This window comes from Hippoglossus stenolepis, chromosome 19 (assembly GCF_022539355.2).
Source record: "Hippoglossus stenolepis isolate QCI-W04-F060 chromosome 19, HSTE1.2, whole genome shotgun sequence".
In the NCBI taxonomy this organism is placed as follows: Eukaryota; Metazoa; Chordata; class Actinopteri; order Pleuronectiformes; family Pleuronectidae; genus Hippoglossus; species Hippoglossus stenolepis.
Window position 1 is genome coordinate 10,014,054 of NC_061501.1, and position 20,134 is coordinate 10,034,187.

Consider the following 20,134-nt stretch of genomic DNA (forward strand, 5'->3'; position numbering starts at 1 on the left):
CAGGGCTGCAGCTCAGGCCTCAGTTCTTATCTTGCTGAACTTTTCAGTAGCTTTTGATTGCATGAATCACTAATCTGTGCATTCTGATATGGGCATCTAGGGCAAAGTGCTTTCTTGGTTTGAATCCAATCTCACTGGGCATTCTTTCATTTTGTCATGACAATGACAAATGTTCTTATCCCATCCCCTCCCCACAGGGGTCCCCTAAGACTCAATTCTGGAGCTCCTTCTTTATGGAACACTTCTTCTTTGAGTCTATCCAATGGCCTCTCGTAACACTGCTATGCAGAGAACATACAACTACAACTCTCCTTCCTCCAAGATGACCCCATGGTCCCTGTGGAAATCTCGGCTGCACATTTGGTCATTGGTCGGCATAAAAGAGCCTAAATCAAATTCAAGTCACTAATGTTTGCCTATAGCAACTTGTTATGCACCCATCTTATTGAACTTTATCATATGGGTTAATGTTCTGTCTCAGCCACTGCCTTCCTCCAATACCTCTTTTACATAAAAAATTAGCCAAATTGCAATTGTGCAACAAGCGTCCAAATGCTATCACAGCATCTCTATCTCTGAGAAGCTCTTATCTCTTCTGAGATCAAGTCTACGGTGCCTAACTTAAACTTACTGTGCCCACTTTCCTGCACTGTGTCTTATTGACCAGACTTAGAACTTAGTGCTTAGTCTGTTATTGTACTGACACTTTAATATTATCACCTGGTTGTAAGTCACCTTGGATAAAAATGTCGAGTAAATGTCGTGTCATATAAATAGATAGCTAAAAATACTAAAGTGTAATGTATGATTCCACAGCCTCACAAGCCAAGAATCGTTCTTATCAGTGGTTTATAATTCGACCAGAAGTTACTGCTCGACAGGCTGGAGACGTGGGTGGGACCTGCTGTCACCGAGTTAAACAATACAGTCTGTGTTAAACTGGCTCAGATCATCGGGCAGAACTAAGTGTCAGTTGGTGGTTAATAATCTGAGCAAACAAAAACAAACTCACACATCCAACTTCACTTACCAGATATTAAAAATGATCAAAAAACAATTCTGTGGACACCCTCCAGAGGTCATGTCTGAAAAAAACGTCTTTACTGTGACATGTCCACATGCTTTCAATGAAAAAAGCAAATTGTTACTATTAAAACAAAAATTTTACTTTAAATTGTAATCATTTATAATTTTGGCAAGAAGTATCCTGTCATATACTTTATATGACTGTGCTGAGTTTTTACTACTGATACATTTTAAATGAGCAACATTTAAATGTTGTGGTCAAGAGGGACAAAAAAAAAGAAAAAGCATGAAGGACGGTTTGTGGGGCAGCGATAAGCAGTTTGTCCCTGCATTACTCTGCATCTGAGGCCAAATTCATCACGCTTCCTTGCACAGAGAAGAAATAATGAGAACATTTTCTGAGATATTGTTTCTAATAATTCCCTCTCAGACTTAGTTACACCATGTAATAATAGAAACTTACTTCTATAATGTGGCCTATTGATTTCATTGTACATTTATACCTGAATCAGTCCTTAAAGTTCCCCTTATACCCTTAAACCAGGTATTACACAAAACACGATTCCGTATCAGTGTAAGATTACGTCACACCAATGGAATGATGTTAGTCCAGAAAAGCCAGTTATTGAGTAAGAAATACAATAAGACTAAGCCGCTGATTTGTTTGCATTTTCTTTGGGCAATTAACTGTGTGAGAAGGACAGAGTGAGAAACAGAGAGAACCCCTCCCTCTTGACAGTTGCAAAGACATTCGATATCCCAAACTTACGAGCATGTGATGTCCCGATGACTTCAATGTGTCACGCTGGGCATGTTATGGCAACGTCACAGAACACAGCCTGTTAAATTTAGCCTGTAACTAGTTTTAAAGTATAGATCAACGTCACATATTCAATATTTCAGTAAAACAGGCCCCTAGTTACTAAATCTACTGCGGGTAAATACGTAACGTCAATATTTTTTAATTTTGCTCACCTCAGTGTAATGAGAAGAGCAAAGGTGTTTGACCTTTGCTCTTCACCTCTCATTCTCAACTCGAATCTGTCATATGATAAACCGTGTCCAAGAACATGTCAGACTCCATCATCCATAAACAGAATATTTTTTAGAGCATATACGGTAAAGCTGATGTCACTTAGAGCCATTACAATGTGGCGTATGACATTTAGAGCATATAAAGTGATGCATATGCCAAACTCAATGATCTAAATATACAATACTGCATAAGCTATCTAAAGCCATTTAGAAGCTATACAGTATGGCGTATACAATCTAGAGCATATAGAATATGCTCTTCTTCTTCTGTTACATTTCCAGTTGTACGTGACAGTTTCAAATTTCAAAGTAAAAGATTTGATTTCAAAATAGAGGTTTGGAAATTAAATAAGTAAAATGGCAGAGAAAACATTCAACATAAGAAATTAATTGAAATGATAAGAAACACAGATGACTATGTGCAACTTCTGATCTCCTGAACCTTTTGGGGGAAAGTTAACAGACAAACACACAAACCGCCCTCCAGTCATAGCACAAAGATATGAGACAGTGAAGATTGAAAGGACCTGTCTTAGTTGGTCAGTAAATTGTCTCACACTCAAAAACATGTCTGAACATAAGCAGATTCCATTTTCAACCACAGTCCCAGCACAACTGTTGCAAAGGCCACATACAAAATGTCCTATGCAGTGTTGAGCTCTGTCTCTGCACGCTGGAGCATGTGTTTTTGTGGGTATGTGTGTGTGTGGGGGGGGGAATTCTTAAGTGTATCTTAAAGGACAACTAAAATATTTTAAAACCTGCATTTGGGTTATAAAAACCCGAGAGACGTGTTCAGGCAGTTTCACAAGTGTAATACATTTGTAACTTACTCAACTGTTTTTTATGTGGATCATGCGGTGCCCTGGCAGACAGATCAAGTCGGACTGTGACACTCGAGATGTGCTGACAGTGAGCGAGGGCGTGACGCAACAGGAAAAGGTCTGGAGGGTTAACATGTGCCACAGCTCTTTTTACCACAGGGAGGAGACATTTCGCAACCACTCAGGCAAACGTCTTCTCTCACCATGATGTCATTACCTTATCCTGTCCTGGTATCCAACCATGGACTGTATTTAAAAAGTTTCCCCAAAAGTGAAGCCAAATCATCTTAGTCGTCCCCTGGTGGCTAGCTGAGGTATTGGTCATAAACCCTGGATGGGACACAGACCAAAATTAAGTAGTTCTTTTCACACTGATCTATTTTCCAGTGTTTCCAGAAAGCTGGGGAAATTATTTGTCACCTTACTAACTTGGAACTCTTTTGTCCCCGTCAGGATCTTGTAGGAATAACAACTGCTTTTCCAGTGATCTGATGGGATGGAAGTTGTGTCCAACAAGTCCCTAGATTGACCCCTTATGTCTTAAATACAGTGAGTCCATCAGATCACCCAGACTGTGTATGAAGATGGACGACATGACAGCTCCTCAAAGGTCAAAGCGTCTCTTATTTGTTGCTATACAATCAAGGTGAAACATAATGATTGACAGCCGAGACTGAGACTCGCGATTGGTCGAGCATGTGTGTCAGCTAGACCACATCACGGATATTTTGGCTTAATTTATGTACAATTGGATGAACTGGAGATATGTCGTCCATCTTGGTTTACAGTCTACTCTTCCAACATCCAGTAAATCTAAATTTACCAGACATAAATTTATAAAAACATTCAAAAACAAACATCAAAATTCAAGTTGCAATACAATCTTTTGCAAACATGTTCCTCATGATTTCCTTCCTTCAAACAAAAACTACATATAATGTTCAGATGCAGGAAATGATACTGATAGTGTTTAGAAAGAAAATACAAGAATCACATGTGAAAACATGAACAATTTTATGTTTTGTTTTTATAAATCACTAACAAAATTGAAATGCAATACAGAAATTGCACTGACAGTTCATCAGATTGTCTGACAGGTCATTAAATTCCACCACTCACCAAATTTACACGTGCGACTTTGTGCAAGAACTGCAAACCTACAGTGTTATCAAATCTAAGAAGACATCGACTTTTGAAAAATGATCATATTTTCCATCTCTTGAATACGTCGGTTAGCACAAAAATATCTTGCCCTCAGTTTAAATCTTTATATATTCATCTTTTATAAAATGGTACAATAACTGTACACTGTGAGCAACATTCAGTATCAGATAGAATAAATAAAGTGATTCCATTCAGAGGCTAGAAAAATAGAAATATAAAGAGAGAGAGCATTTCATTTACAAATTGCACGAGAACACATATTGAAATTTGGGCTTTTTTGTGCATTGGAAAGATGATAAAAGAATTCAGAACATTTTCAGTCCCAGAAAATAATCAAGCAAGAGAACAGTTGAGTAAATGGAGCTTCAGAATAGTTAATGGAACCATAGTGACAAAACAAACCATGTGTGTAAATGTGTACACTTCCTGTTATGATTATGTGAAGCTTTGTGACTCTACGTTTTTGGCAGGGAATGATGGGACATTTCCTTGGTGGGTCATCTCGACCTGGACTGTGTTGACATTGTGTTAATTCATGTGTTGTATCAATGTTATAGAGTTTTACAGGTAAGAACATCCGAGGCCTGTACCACAAAGCCACTTCAACATACCCAGGATATCTCGCAGTTATCTTGCTTCACTGAGCCGAACATCAGACATCCTGGATGACGTCTAACATGACGCTGGTCGTCAACCACCTCAGTTAACTCTGGGTTTAGTTAATAACAATGGACAACATCAGAACCATAGCTATAGCACTAACTATGAGAGAAGAACCACTGCCACCTGCAGGTAAATCTGGTTATAGCAACGTTTATAAGTGACATTCAACAAGGTGAAATGTAAACAAAATTATAACACAACAAGAATAGAAAAGAACCAGTGGAAATAATTATTATCCGATTATCAAAATAAGGCAAAGGATATATTGTAAATAAGTCGAGGAATTATTCTTCAGTTTCTTACTGAGAGAGTAGTTTTGCTTTGTTCTGCTGATTAACAGGCTTTATGAATAACAGTAATGTCAGACTGTTTCTTATATCAAAAGCAGAGAGGACAGAAGAAAAGTATTTTATGTCTGTCAATCTAACTGAATATTAAATATGTGTGGACAGCTTTTCTATTCAAAAACATTGAGTCTCCTCATGTGATTCTGAAGAGTAAAACAATCAAACTGGGAATCAGAAAATAAATCTGTAATAGTTATGTATAGTTGTTTATTTTATTTTATGATTAACTTTCTGTCAGAAGCTCTGCTTGCATGGAACAGTAAAATGATTCAACAGATCTATAAAAATATCTGTTGCTTTTTATTATTTGTCACATTACTAACTCGGAACTCTTTTGTCAGGATCTTGAATGAAATAACAACTACTTTTCCAGTGATCTGATTGGTCAGAAGTTAGGTCTTTGACAGGATTTGATCTGATCCTCAGAAGTGAACCTAGTGGAGGTTAACTTCTGAGGATCAGATCAAATCCTGTCAAAGGATTTAACTCTTCGTGAATGTGAATCTGCCTCCACGCAACTTTAACCTCAGTCATTCATTAATTCTTAGTTAAAGATAAATCACTACAATTCCGTTCAGATTTATGTGGATAATTCATATTTCGTGGGATTCTCAGGCTTTTTGAGTAAAGACCACAAAGCAGATCTTTGCTTGTGACTGCAACAAGAAACCTTTGTCCTCCAAGCGAGTCCATCAGATCACTCAGACTGTGTAATGAAGATGGACGACATGACAGCTCCACTCGATCGCCACTTGGTGGCTGGCTGCAGTATTGCTCATAAACCCACCTCCTCCATTGAATTGGATGGGGCATGGATCAAACTAAAAAGTAAAATGTCAAAAAAGTTTTCTCCAAATGTTTTCTGGGATTTCAGGTAGTTATAATCACACTGATGTATGTTCAAGTGCTCATTATTCAGTAAGTTTGGTATTAATTTGTTATTTGATGTTATAAAATGGTCAAACGTGTTGATTGACAGTTAAGATAGCGAGCACATGTATTGGCGAGACCTCGCTACCGCGGCTCCACACCACGATTGCTACTGTGCAGACTCTGGCTCCATCTCTATATACAGTCTATGTGGCGCCTCTAATTAAGAGGGAGCATCAGGGACCTTGAGCATAAAGTGTAGATGAATCATACTGATTGAAAAATATAAGCAAAGAGAGCACATTCTGTGGATTGCACTTGAGTAATCTGAAATGAACGGAACCCTCACTAGCACGTGGCCTTAACTTTCAGTCTTAAGTGATTAATTTACAAACGTGTTGTTTTGAAATGTTTTTGCCACTTTGTGCAACAGCCCGAGCTCTTCTGCAGGCAGTGTGCGTTAATGTCTGAGTGAGTCTACATGAGTCCACAGCAGGGCTCCTTGTTGTTAGGCTGGTCCTCCTCTGGGGCTCGAAGTTTCAGTAATGGAGGATCTCCGCTGGCTGGGGTGAAATACACCTGGCTTGGGGAAGCCAGCTGCTCTGGACTGGGTGTCACTTGGAGCTCGGGCTCGGCCTGAGCGGCCGTAACCTCAGCCGCTGCCACAGAAGGCTCCTCCTCTAAGGAAGGGGGCAGTGGTGGCTGAGGTGCAGGGTATTTATTGAGCTTGGCGGCTGCCCGCTGGCGTTTTAGGTCAGCCAGAGTTTGGTGCGACTTCTCTCGAGTCATATTGTCTGCCCCCTCACCCTCTGCAGGCTCGGACCCCGCTCCAGATGCAGATACAGGGCTGAGCTGGTAGGAGGCGCTGCGCTCCATGCGACCCCCACCGCTCCACAGCTCTCCAGGCACAGAGGCAGCCAGGGAAACAGACGTCCCTCCATTACCAAGGCTGGACACTATTTTCCTGTCTGCACCCTCCAGTTCCTCTAATCGGGATGTCGCTGTAGAACCAGCAGCCTGAAACACAAGAACATTCAACAAAACCCGTCCTTAAATCAGATGAAACTATTTGAAAATGTGATGAAAACCCCCCACTAATAATTAGGACTGAGCTCCCTCACCGTGTTGGCGTGTTGGTGCAGCTCATTGTCCGTCTGTCTGTCCTCATCGTCATCCTGTGGATCAGGCTGTCGACCGCGCTCCTGCCACACCTTGGCCTCTTTGTGGTGCTCTCGTCGGTACAGACTTGAACGCTCGTTCACACTGACACGACGCACCACCTTACTGTGGAGACAAAGTAAAGCAAAAACTTCATACACTTAACATCATTTTGCCCCCTCTCGTTCTTCGGAGCTCTGTTTAAAGTCAACTCTCACCCTCTGCTGCCGGTACTGGAGGCTCGTCTTTGCAGTGTGCCCTTCTGCCGGTCTTGGCTCTTCATGATGGCATCATGTTTGTGCTTTAGGTCCGTTAGTCTGGCTCTCACCTCCTCATCCACACACACATCTGGAAAAACCGAAGCAGCTAAGATCATACATTGAGATTTTATAGGAAAGAGGCTGATAGAAAGCTAAAATGAAAGAAATGGCTCTGGACGATTTGTTCCTCTTTAACAGAGATTAAGTAGATTAACTGTATATCATCCGCATTATTTTGCTATGAGGACCAAAGAGGCTATTTGGTTTTACCCAGAGGTGTCTCCTCCAAGACAGACTTGGTGTTCAGATTAGCTCCATGTGCTACCAGCAGTTCCACCATTTGGATCTATGGAATAAATAAAGACGGTATAATATAAATAGGTCAGTTAGGAAAAGTAGTAGTCATGTTTTGCTTTGTCTGCAGTGCTTACTTGTCCCCAGCAGGAGGCAGCATGTAGCGGTGTCCAGCCATCAGCATCCTTCACCTCCACCTCAGCCCTGTTGTCCAGCAACAGCTCTGCCACTGATGCATAGCCATTAGCAGATGCTATATGAAGCTGGGAGACATGCACAATATATAAATGGTATGTTGATCAACTCTAGCCAAATGAAAAAGCAAAACAAAATACAAGGTATCTGCCATCTTCTATTTTGACATTTTGAATATCCAGAGTTTTTTTTTCTTGGCCGAATGTAACTGAATGTTGTCTGATATTATTACAACAGTTATGTTGCCTGTTATTGCATAATTAGACATATTATTCCACATTTTTCTACAACTGTGAATACATGCTGAAACCACACAAAGTTAAAATCCCTGAGCTGGTAAATCTGCTTTGCACCACTCTGTGTAGGCAGCTTAAATTTCTTCATCTGCGCGTGTTCCTGTGTCTCACCAGTCCAGCTCCATTATTGTCCTGAGCGTTTAAGTCTGCTTTGCTCTGAAGCAGAGCCCGAATGTCGGCTAGCATGGCCGCCTCCTTAGCTCCTCTGCATTCATCTATACGGTCCTGAGTTATCCCTATGCACACACACAGAAAGATACCAGTTAGCAAATAGATAACAGTTAGAGAGTTAAAACATTTGTTTGAATTTTGATATATACATATATTGAGAGTAAAGTCATAATTTGAGGCTGTGTCATTTTAAAGGGTGAATATCAGAGGATCAGTCTGTTGCCTGTGTTAAAATGAGGAATGTGGAGCATCTTGTTAAGTCATACTTTGGTTTAGGTTTCACAACGAAATACATAATCTTTTGGCACATCAGCCCCACATTGTCATAAGTATCAGGACTTTGAAAAGACTGTGCAGGAAACTGTCTATGCTGGAGAGAGAACCACACAAACTTGGAAAATGTGTCTTTTGTGGGGGAAATGTTTGGTAGTTGTCGATTGCAGGGATATCGTTGGTTACATCTGCGTATTCAAAGGGATTTCACACTTTCTCAAGAAAGCTGCTGCTTATTTCCTGCTTTTTTTTGTGGAAATAGTATGAAATTTCTACCTACAGTTTCACTACCAACACCTTTTTCTGCACAGTCTGCAGAGATGTTCACATGCATCTTCTGACAATCATAATCCCACCATGTTCAGCCATAACCATCTCCAGCAGCTCCAGGGTGGCCTCGTCCTCACAGAGGTCATAGGGCATGTTGCCGTCTGCGTTGACAGCCAGCAGGTCAGCCCCACTAGAAGCATGCACACACAAACATCCAAAAAGAGAAGTATTAATAAACCACACAGTGACATGGCCTTGTGTACGAAGCCACTCATGATGATTCATTCACTTGCAAAGTGTTCTGACATTGAAGCTGCAGCCACATTTGCATTGTTTATGTAAACAAGATACTCTGGTCAAGAAAGCTCTCAGCGGTGCCTTTTCCACAGAGGCAGTTCCAGGGCCAGTTTGGAGCTAATGCCTAATATGGAACCAGTTCTTTGTTTTGACAGCTAAAGAACTGGGTCTTGGCCAGAAAAACTGGTTCCAGAGTGTCACTGAGTCATTGCTGGTAGGAAACGCCTACTTGAGAGGCTGGGGGTGGGATTATCGTGACCAACAAGACTAACCACAACCACTTGTAACCGGGTCTGACTTCTCCACTCTGTGTGCAAAACACAACATTTGTGTTGGGGAAGACCAAAATGTTGTTTTTATGTGTATCCATTGACAAGGTGTGTGTGTGAGAGTGTGTGTGACGCTGTGTGTCTGTAACGTGTATAGTGTCGTTATGACGTGGCTCTAGCCCATTGAAAAGCAGTGTTTTTTAAAAGGTTTAAAAGTTGACCAGCTCTAGCACCAGCCCAGCAGTCGGCTCACTTTGGAGGAAAGGGTCTAGAAAACCACATCCATGAAGGGAAGGAGTATACAATGCTTGTCGAAACACAGTTGTATCAGCTTATGAATTTTTGTCATGCTACTTTTGACACTAACACAGAGTAAAGTTATGACATTCAAGGCCGAACTCACGCCTGGATCAGGAGCTGCACCAGACCAGTGTGTCCACAGGTGGCAGCAGCGTGCAGCGGTGTCCACAACTCACTATCGCAGGCATTCACACAGGCGCCAGCATCCAGCAGGCATTGCACGATCTCCACAAAGTCATCAATGCAGCACTGAGAAGAAAGGGCAGATGTGGCTGAAAATGTATCTACACATGGACACAAAAGGCAGCACAGACAGAAGACAAAACAAGCATAGACGAACATGGAGAACATGTACTTTAGGCAAAGAAACACGAGAATGGAAATCTATGCATCGTTATTTACGGCAGCTAATACAGTGAAAAACATTAGCATACATGGTCCAGCCCTTTGCTGTGTAAACACCAGGTTTTCCAAGGGGAAGAGTAGAGTCAACTGCTTCCATAAAGACTTCTCTGTGCTTTCATGAGTCTGTAGGTGCATGTGTACGTGTTACCTTAGAAAGAGAAACATAGAGAAAGTAGCCATTTAGGCAACAAAGGTTGCAGTGTATTTTTAGTTTTGTGTGTTTCAAGGTCCCAAACGCATGAATCTTATGGTTTTCCTCTAAATGTGACTGTAACCGTCGCTCTTGCAACCTCTGGCCCTCAAACTAATATGGAGGGAGTGAATCAGTGAGTTAATGTAAAGTGGCTGAAGAAGAAGTTATGGTTCTAACAAAATAATGGCAAAAAGTACTTAGTGAGCACAAAAGGTGACCTGCCATGTGAAGGGGAGTCACAAAGTGTAAAAACGTGCAGGAAACTTCATAATGGAGATTGCAAGGCTCTGTTTGTATAAGGTGATGAATACATGGGCGTGGGTACCTGAGCATGAAGCCACTTAAAAGGGCTAAATGACTGAAGTGGTGTATGTTCAGTTTGTGGTTTAAGAGAGGAGTTTGTTTTGAAGATGTAGGAGGGAGGAAGTCATTTTGATTATTACAACCAAATCTGCTTCTAAGGCAGGATCGTTCAAAAACTACTGAAACAATTTCCATGAAATGAATGAATTTCTTTCCCCAGAAGCCACTTCTTCTTCGCTGCTCCAGCAACAGTACTTGCCAGTGGCAGTACAGCGCAATTTGCTGTTTCAGAGCGGCAAAGAAGAGATGTCAGGGAAAAGAAAATTGCAGTTTTATCTGGGTGAAAATAATATACTTTAAAGATGTAAAGTATCGGATCGGTACATAGATTTGTGTGCTCGGCGATGGCCGACCCCACATTCTTGGCAGTATCTGAGGCATTACCAAAGCTGGAATTTGTGTGTGTGTGTGTGTGCTGTGTGTGCATGTGCGCGTGTACCTGATGAAGGGCTGTAAGTCCATCCTCGTTGACCAGATCTGGGCTGATACCACTGTTGAGCAGCTCCCTCACTGGAAGCACAACCACACACCCATTTATGACAGACCACCTGGGCAGAGTCCTTTACATATAAATGTTGCAACGCTTGGCACATATCTGTCTGCTCTAGTAGTTATAACAGATGACACCAAGTTAGTGATCTTGTGGTCTGTATGTGGAGAATAACGATAAGATTTTCCACTATAATTAGCCTTGATCCAGTGGCTGAATAAAACCACTGAAAATGAAATTCCTGGCCTTTTAGAATTTAAGTATGACGTGTCCAAAGTGAATAATACATGAATCCCTTCCTTTTAATTGTGGGTTGTACAGAACACAAAGTCACCATGTGATACATGCTCATATCTCAGAAAAGGATATCAGCAAGTCCATAAAACAATAAGACAAATGAAAGGGTCATAATATCCTGTGACTTTCATAACTGGCCTTTTGTCACAAGATGTCATTTATCCAGATGAAAGGCCCTGGGTTGGACAAATATGGAATAATCTGAAATCACTCGTTATCCTGTCTTGAGTTCCATAAAATACTCATGCTTGTCAGGGTGAGTGTTTCTACCCACCTTCCTCCACGTCATTGCGAGCAGCTGCATCTAGCAGGGTGACGGTATTAGGGAACGTCACTTTGATGGTGCGTGCCTTCTTCTTATCTGCCTTGGCCCTCGACCCTCGCACTGAATCCTTCTCCATCTGCACCCAGGTCTTCAGCTGCTGAGTGCGACGCTTCTGGGCGTGTTTCAGGCGTTCGGTGGCACTCAGACGCCCAACCGTGGCCATTTCAGCCAGCAGCTCGCCGTGATCTGTTGCCATGCCACCACAACACGACAAACTGTCCCGGTGCCTATTCCTGTTTGTTTGTCTTAATCCACAGGGATATCAGATTAAAGTTTTCAGGTTCCAAAATGTCTCATATGCCTTCTTTGGGGCCCTTAAAGAGGCCCGACTGTCAGGCCACACAGGCCTTCGTCTGCGAGACAGCACAAAAGGATGCTGTGAAAATATCCTTTCATAAATAAAAAATACAAGGAAGCCGTGTCTGATAAATGAAGAATCAAATCGACTTATTTTGCATCATCAGGTCACAGATATCTCCATGACTTTCCAAGTGTCTCTTTCCCATCTTCTTCAAATTATTTTTATCTTGCTGAAGAAAAAACGTGAGAGAGAGGCGTCCAAAACACAAGCATCCGAGCTGTGGTTTGTGACGAGCTGTCAGTCCTCCCATCCATGTCAACTGTGGGTAACTTGGCCAACGATCCACTGGGGACAAGAGAAACAGAGGATGACAAGTGGTGCTCGAAAGGCAAAGGGTCAAACTACTCTCCAGGTTGGATGATGCAATTTAGCTTCAAATTCATCGTGGTCCCAATTGCGTCCAACACTTGTATCCAGATGAGCAGCAAGTTTATAACAATCCATAGTGAAAATACGGTCGCTGTAAATGATAACTCCACAAGGTAGGAAGATCCGGGGCTGTGAGTTTAAGTATAGACAATGAAAAGGGACATAATAAGATTCAAACAAGGTTGTTACTTCAGGGGATTGTGGGTAGTGGCATTCAAATATCTCCTGCTGCTGTGTGGAGACTTGCCGCTGGCTTTTTGGAAGGTCTTCAAAATATGAAAGTTGGGTGTGGTTGCTTTAGTGACTCGTTGCTCGATGACACGGTTTCTGTCTACGACTGTGAAAGAGAAGAAGAAGAAACATCAGGAGGGGGAAATGCGAGTGCTGTGTTACAGTATAATGCAGGCGCTCCTCATGGTGCTCTCCTAATCTTATCTTTAACCCCTGAGCTCCTTCCCCCTACTCTCCTACTCCTCTCCGAAGGAAACTTGAGATGGTAGGAGGCTTTTCATTAATGATTGACACACCTTGCAGCACGACGCACACTTTTGCTGCAATCGGCATACACGCGAGGCAAAGCGGATATTGCCAATGCTGTGGAGAAAGCAATGAAATCGTGACCATGTGGCATGTTTCAGTGCAGGTAGCGACCTTTGTCACAAAGATCACTCTCATTAGCTTTCGTTAACTTCCCAGCCAAGTTATGTGGCTCACACACACACTCGGCTCTTTGCAGGCAACTCATTTATTATTTAGGCCTGGGCCTGTGAGCGCTGAGAGGAAGGTCAACTAGAGGCACTCAGTGAGATAGAGAGAGTGACTGACAAGACAGTAGTCCTGGGCCACAGAGCCACGGCAGCTCGGTGAGTTCACAGCTCAGCATAAATCAGCTGATTAGATGGTTAACAGATGTAGAGTGGATCATAATAACCAGGGAGCAGTTATGGGCTTCCCCTTAAGTTTTCATCTCCAAGAAGTGAAAGTAACAGGTTTTTAAATGTTTTATGACATAATATTTCATGAGTTCTTCCAAGAATCTATGCAAAGTTTCCACTTTATTTTGTTTATTTAAAATAGTGCAGTCCAAAAAAGGCAATCACAATAATCTCACTGTATTTACAAAAGAGATTAGGTACATTTTTAGACCAATCATTTTCAAAAAAGTGACATGGTAGAATAACAGTTCTGGTTGGTGGGTAGATAAGGATTCATAATAATGATGGACTGTGTTCTAGATATCAAGATAAGAAGGCTATATGTAAACATTATGACCAACCAGGCACACACAGCATGAGGCCTCTTACTTGACCAACACTAAAATCTTGGAGAAGTCACGCATCGGTCATTTAGTTCCTTTATGCCACTGTGATATTTTTAGGATACCTAACCTCTCACCCTTTGTCACAAGCGACAATGTGAGGATTTCCTTAGATTGAGGTAATAACCCAACACTCCCTCAAAGACTAGCTACCAAACGGATCATTCATACAAACATAACAAACGGGAACACGCACAAGATCGAGACGAAACAGAAGATGAATGTTAGCTTCATTTCTAACATACCAGTGATCCATGAGGAGGTTTTCTTTAACCTGTCGTCCTCCTACAGGAAAAAGTTCATGTCATCCAAAGTCTGTGTTTACAGGAAAACTTGTTCTATCTGAAACCCTCTGGGCACACGTTAGGCTCGGCCAGAGTTGGTAACCACAGTTAACAAATGAAAAAGGGAATGTGTTTCTTGGTATTTTAAGGGGCTTTAAAAGGGTCAGAGGGTTGACGAAACTAGGGAAATCCGTGCAGGAACTTAACTGTTGTATTAGTGGGATAATTCGAGGCACAATCTGAGAGATCAGTGGAATAAAAGTCCCAATCTTAAACTTTAGTTCTGTGTGGTTCACAAACGGAATTTTTTTTCTAATGAAGTATTTATTCATAAAAGGCAGTATTTGACTGTGTTAAGGTTGAAATCAGATTAGGGTTCTTGCTAAATGCAGGGATGAAAAGGGGGACCAGCGAATGCAACAAAAAGACCAGCTGGGCCATGCATGTTACAATACAGCTGCTTAACTTACTGCTGCTCTGTTCTTTGTTTCTGCACATCAGGCCTTTGATATGTTTGCATTTATTACAAACAGGAAGTTCTTTTATTTACATTTAACTTCATTACGAGCCAACATTGAAAGCCACATAAAAGCAGAATATTATGCAACATCAATCTTCTCTGTCAATGGGACTGTGTTAGTGCAACTATCTCTCCAAAAACAAACACAGAGTTGTTAAATACACTTCCTACTTCCTGCTTTTTCTTTCCTAAAGTTACGCAGATATTGTGATGTATCACAGATGATTTATCTTGCACATGGACTAAAGATAGACATGTCTCCACTTGCTCCCACTATCCAGAAATGAAGCAAAAAAATCCCAGATACAAATGCCGCCATCTTGAACATTTGGAGCCAGAGTCTGCTCGGTGGTCGGGAGGTCCCCGCAAAACATGCACACAACTTATTGTGGGTCAATCTCAGCTGTCAATCATGACGTTTCACCTTGTTTTTATATGATCTAATAACTAATTAAAAATAAAATAAAATGCATGTCTTGCAACACACTGAGTATCGCAGAATAAGTATCGTGTTTATCATGTCCAACATTTCGTCATTGTATCGTATCAAGAGTTACTCTGATTTCCAAGCCTACTTGACACACACACATACACACAGGCCACAGGATATTGTTTACTCATCAGCGGTCTAGGCAAGCCAGACAACTGAAATCTCAGCCAAAGCCAATCAGTGCGGCGTACCAGGGGAATGAAGGTGAGGCACAGGCTCAGACACGGTGAGGTTTGCTCTCGTGTCTGATGTGTTCTAGGTACACAAACATGAACGACACGTGTTGTCACACCGAGATCACAGGCCCAAACCAAAACCCTTATTTGCATTCAGGGCCACACAGTCCTATAGAGCAGTTTTTGCATACATAACCATAAAAAGCAACACTGAGAGAACAATGCACTGCTTTTAGACACTATAGTAGAGGGTAAAGTTAGTTCGTCCTTGACATGCCTGAAACATGACTATACTACTTTTACATAAACCACACACTTCATTAGTTCCACACTGATTCTGATGTGATGGTCTGCCTCCCAGAATCGTCTCCATTAGACTACACCAATATTAACCACATTCTTTTTTGTTTTTTATCTTATTCTCCCTTAACTTGTAGCCTTTGAGTTCAGTATATGGTGTAGAGCCTGAGTGTGGTGACAATCTGAAAGTTGCCTCCTGGACCGTGTAATTAAAGGCCATGATTTGGATAAAGCAAAGTCTGAACAGTCATGTCGGTGAAGTCAGGTTCTGACAGGCTGGCAGCTCGGTGAGTCTCAGCTTACCTTAATAATCATGAGCAAACTGCAGGGCTGCCCACTAAAACTTGAATTTGAATTATCAATCAGAGATCCCTCAGTCAACTGAAATAACTCAGTCAAGCATCTGCATCTTTTTTGTAAACGTGTAGTATACTTTACTGGACATATTGTTTCCCAGAAGTAGCTGCAGAAACTTATAACTTGAGGTATATTGAGGCATCAAGTCGTCTTAACTGTTTGGGTACAGGCACAGACACTGACCCAAAATCCTGCCTTCTGCTTACAAGTAGTGAATTTACAGCTCACATCAACTTAAAACATCTTTAGCATCGTAAGCATACATTAGCTCAGAGGGATCACTTGGCTTGTTTACTACATCACGTAAACTTTGCTGAGATGTTTATTCCATCAGTGGAGGATTCACTTAAGATCACAATTCATTACCCTCAACTAGTGTTTTTCCTCTTGTAAATTAAAACAACGCACAAATGGGGAATTTGTTGGTGGATAAACTGTGGAAAGAGGCACGACAGACCAGAAAAGGATGAGGTGAGGTCACAGCACATTACAACAAGAAATAAGACAAAATATTTTGTGTTTGGAAAAGTGTCCCTGCATCAATATGACATTTATAGACCGCTTGACTTTTTCCACCTACTGACCTAACAGGAAGGGCTGTCTACAGCTGCTCACGAACATAAACTTTCATTCAACAGTTGGAATGAATAGACTACTATGATTTTATAGACACACACACATCAGGTGGGTGGTACCTAAGTGTAAAAATGAAGGACACGAGAAAACCCACAGCCAAAACTCCTACTCCTACGGATGGTGCTGTGCGCTGCAGTAATTGGTTCGCCATCATAGGACGACAGTGCTCAGCTGTAGTGTGCGACAACCGGCCCAGTGCACCGTGTGATGTGACCTGCAGGACCTGCCGGTTCACTGAAACAAACAATGCTGAGTCAATACAGCTCGATGATTCCAGAATGATCCCGCCTGCAATATGAAACAACGCCAGATAATCTAAACTGCCTGCCAAATATTTGGAATGCCCATTTCTGCCCCTCTTTAACCTATGAGGGAAGCAGAGGTGAAAGGGTTCAAATATGAGTTTGCTATTTGTTGGTGGGACAAAATAAGACATCGAAGTGTACTTCAGGGGAAATGCAATGGGCGTGTTTTACGTTATGTGAATTTAACTTTTAATTGACACAGGCCTTGAGTGAAGGACAGAACAAGAAGGACTCCTACATAAGAGAGAGGGAGGGGGATCTAGTTGAGAGGGGGTGGGCACATTAAGTCCTGTCATGTGTAAAGGTTTCAGCTGCTCCATGTAATCACTTAGAAATCTCAGTAATGCCACAGAGTAGAGGGAGTAAGAGGCCATGAGGAGAACAGAGTGTGTCTGTGTGTGTAATGGAGGCAGATCTAGAAAATATTAATTTTTGAAACTGAACCGTGAAGATAAATCGATGACGGGTTGCAGCTTTTTCTGGAGGACAGGATGTGGAATGAGAGGACACGAAATGTAGAGGAAGGAATGCGAAGGAGATAGAAGAGAATATGAGAAGGAGGAAGGATGGGGAGGAGACAGACAGACAGACCAGCCTAGTTTAACGTCTCTAACTGCACCCGAGCAGGATGTAGGGCCATGTCATACAGGCAGGCTCGGAGGTGGCGAGACAAAAAGACGGGGATAAATAATCTTTAAATGGTGCTCGCGGGAGAAGATGGTGTATGTGACATCCACCTGCAGAATCTCTCACATTTAAACATAGAGACATGGTGCCTCGGTTAGAAAAGACAGGAACAAGTGGGGGTGTAGGCACATGGGGAAGGAATATAACAGAAAGCAAAACTATACAACAAAGAACAATTTGACCTTTAAATAACTATCATGAGAAACTATATTGGGACAATTAAGAAATGTTTTCAGATTGAGTACCTCAAGTTACACAATGGGTTCATGTTTTTGTCTTTCTACAGAACTTGGTAAAGTGCTCAGTTAAAATGTTTCCTGTTGAGGGTGTTTGTGTGTGTGTGTGAGTGTGAGTGTGAGTGTCATGTCAGGCATCAAGGAGCCTACAAGCTAATCTTAGTCTATATAGTGAAACAGGAACATACTTTGGAAATTCTTTTGAAGATGTATTCTGACCACATGAGTCAATATGTGTGAGCGAGACCAGCCAGTCTGGCTTGACAAGAATAAATGACAAATATATAAATAAGTCAACGATGTAGTTAGCGTTGGTGTGAGATAGTTGGTGGAATAAGAATATTCACTACTGTAGTTATTATCAGACACCAAAACAAACAAAAATCAACAATAATTCTCCTTTCTCTGAACTTACAAACCCCCCTTTAAAACTGGGGCATGCAGCACGTGTCTGACCACATCCACATCTCTGAACTCAATTCTAAAGACATCACTCACCCACTCAACTGCCACTTTAACATAAAGCCATCAAGACACTGGTTCAGGTTGATAACAGTAGAATAAAGAGTCCATTAAAGTGTATGAGCAGAGACACACCAGGTACACACAAGTCACCTGAATGCCTTTAAACAGGTATGTCTTTAACTGGTATTTAAATGATTCCACAGATTCAGCAAAGCTTAACGGTTGCTAATGTAGGATATGTAATAGATTGAAACTGTCAGATCTGAGAGAGAGAGAGAGAGCGAATGAGTAAGAGTGGAGTAGATAGGTCAGAAGTTAGAGGTCTAAAGGTGGCATTTTGAAATTGCTTGTGGACGACAGAGGGCTGATTTACTGTTTGATTGCTTGCTTCAGCTCTGTGGAAGAAACTAACTGGGGGTTGACAGGGGAACATTGTCATGCATGTGTTACTGACGCATTTGGTCATACAGGACGAAACACCAGGGGTATGTTTGATTATACGTGTGGAGGTGTTGAGACCTGTGTTGACAGCACCATGTCAATAAAAGTCTCATTGTTTTTTTGAATAAACAAACAAGTTTATTACAAACCTAACAAGCTGTCCAATGTAATCTAATACAATAACCCTGCAAGAATAGCTGCCTGTGTGCTGGTAAAATGACTTAAATTTCACAGAGTTTGTCACAGAGAAGTTGATGGTGGAAACTTTAGATGTAGGAAGAATGTGGGATATTGGATTACTCTATATTTTGGTGTTTATATTAGTTTATGCATCAACCTTTCAGTATAAAGCTAAATATGAGGTTTATATATTATAGGATCACACTTAACTGCCTTGACATTGAGCTGCAACCTGGAATACAATGTCGTGTACAGGTGTTTTTACAGTTTACACTCAGCCTCAGGATGTTTGCACTTGTTCCCCCCTGCAACTATTCACTTTCACAGTTTGCAACAGTAAAAGTAAAAAATTTCCTTTGAAAAACAGTTTGAGCAGCAGCAGCAACAACAGGAAGCGCCATGAGCTGCTCCCCACACACGGAGGATTACCAGATTAGCTAACTTGCCTAGCGGTCCACAGACGGGGCTCCACGGGCGGGCTGGTCTGACAGGTACCCGCGAGCAGCTCATTTAAGCCGCCCGCCTCCGGGTCATCTCGCTGGGGGGCAGATGAGAGTTAACGCCGGCCTGTTTATCCTCCACCCGGCGAGTCTGAACCGTGAGGAATGACAAGAACACCTGTGGAGCTGCGACGCGTTCGGCTGCCATTTATATCATGTCGCGCTAGCGTCACCTTAGCCTCAGGTTAGCTTCGTTTACCGCGTCGCTCGGGGGGTGAATTAAACGTGAAGTCGCCTCAAAGTGACGGATAATGAAGGGAAGTGAAGAGAGAAGGGAGGAAAGTGTCCGTGTAAGGACAGAGAGGAGACACCCTACCTGTGGAGGGGGACCGGTCAGCGGGGGGGCTCCTGTGCTGCTCCGCGGCTGTGACGCTGAAGTCGGCAGCTGTCCTGTGCTCCAGCCCTCAGGGGGAATGCTTCACCATAACAACCGGACCTGCGCCCTCTCCTCCCGGGTACACGCCCCAGCAGAGGGCGGCAGAGTCTCCGGGCTGTGGTGCAATACTAAAACACAGCAATCCGTCATTAGCTCCACTGTGGGGAGAGGTACAGTTACAGCAGCAAAGAGGAAATGAAAGAAGTAAAGAAGTAAAAATTACTATATAAACTCAAGGAAGTGTAAAAATAGAAATATGTGCAATGTAAACAAAAACAGTATTGCACGTGTATGAAATTGGAATTGCATGCATGGAAAAGGATTATTGCATAGTTAAAGGGATAGTTA

General features: G+C 42.0%; 1 protein-coding gene across 2 annotated transcripts; it reads right to left on the reverse strand.

The window, feature by feature from the left end:
* Positions 1–3,882: 3,882 nt before the first annotated feature.
* Positions 3,883–19,890, reverse strand: ppp1r16a (protein phosphatase 1, regulatory subunit 16A). Of its 2 annotated transcripts, none has more exons than XM_035143117.2 (12): positions 19,727–19,890; positions 11,735–12,852; positions 11,113–11,183; positions 9,816–9,961; positions 8,933–9,036; positions 8,244–8,368; positions 7,779–7,904; positions 7,618–7,693; positions 7,306–7,435; positions 7,051–7,213; positions 5,547–6,946; positions 3,883–5,474 (listed from the first exon to the last, which is right to left on the reverse strand). In XM_035143117.2, exons 2-11 carry the CDS (start codon positions 11,979–11,981, stop codon positions 6,407–6,409), a joined length of 1,728 nt encoding a protein of 575 aa, XP_034999008.1. In that variant the 5' UTR covers positions 11,982–12,852; positions 19,727–19,890; the 3' UTR covers positions 3,883–5,474; positions 5,547–6,406. The 2 variants fall into 2 exon arrangements, with proteins under 2 accessions (XP_034999008.1, XP_034999009.1); XM_035143118.2 differs by lacking the exon at positions 19,727–19,890 and adding an exon at positions 14,079–14,217.
* Positions 19,891–20,134: the final 244 nt, after the last annotated feature.

Bases quoted from the DNA above. Each gene is read 5' to 3' on its own strand.
- ppp1r16a (XM_035143117.2), bottom strand. From the start codon at position 11,981: ATGGCAACAGATCACGGCGAGCTGCTGGCTGAAATGGCCACGGTTGGG. The intron at 7,694-7,778 runs GTAAGCACTGCA...TTTATTCCATAG, and splicing joins CTGCCTCCTGCTGGGGACAA to ATCCAAATGGTGGAACTGCT. The intron at 6,947-7,050 runs GTGAGGGAGCTC...CTTGTGTTTCAG, and splicing joins TGCACCAACACGCCAACACG to GCTGCTGGTTCTACAGCGAC.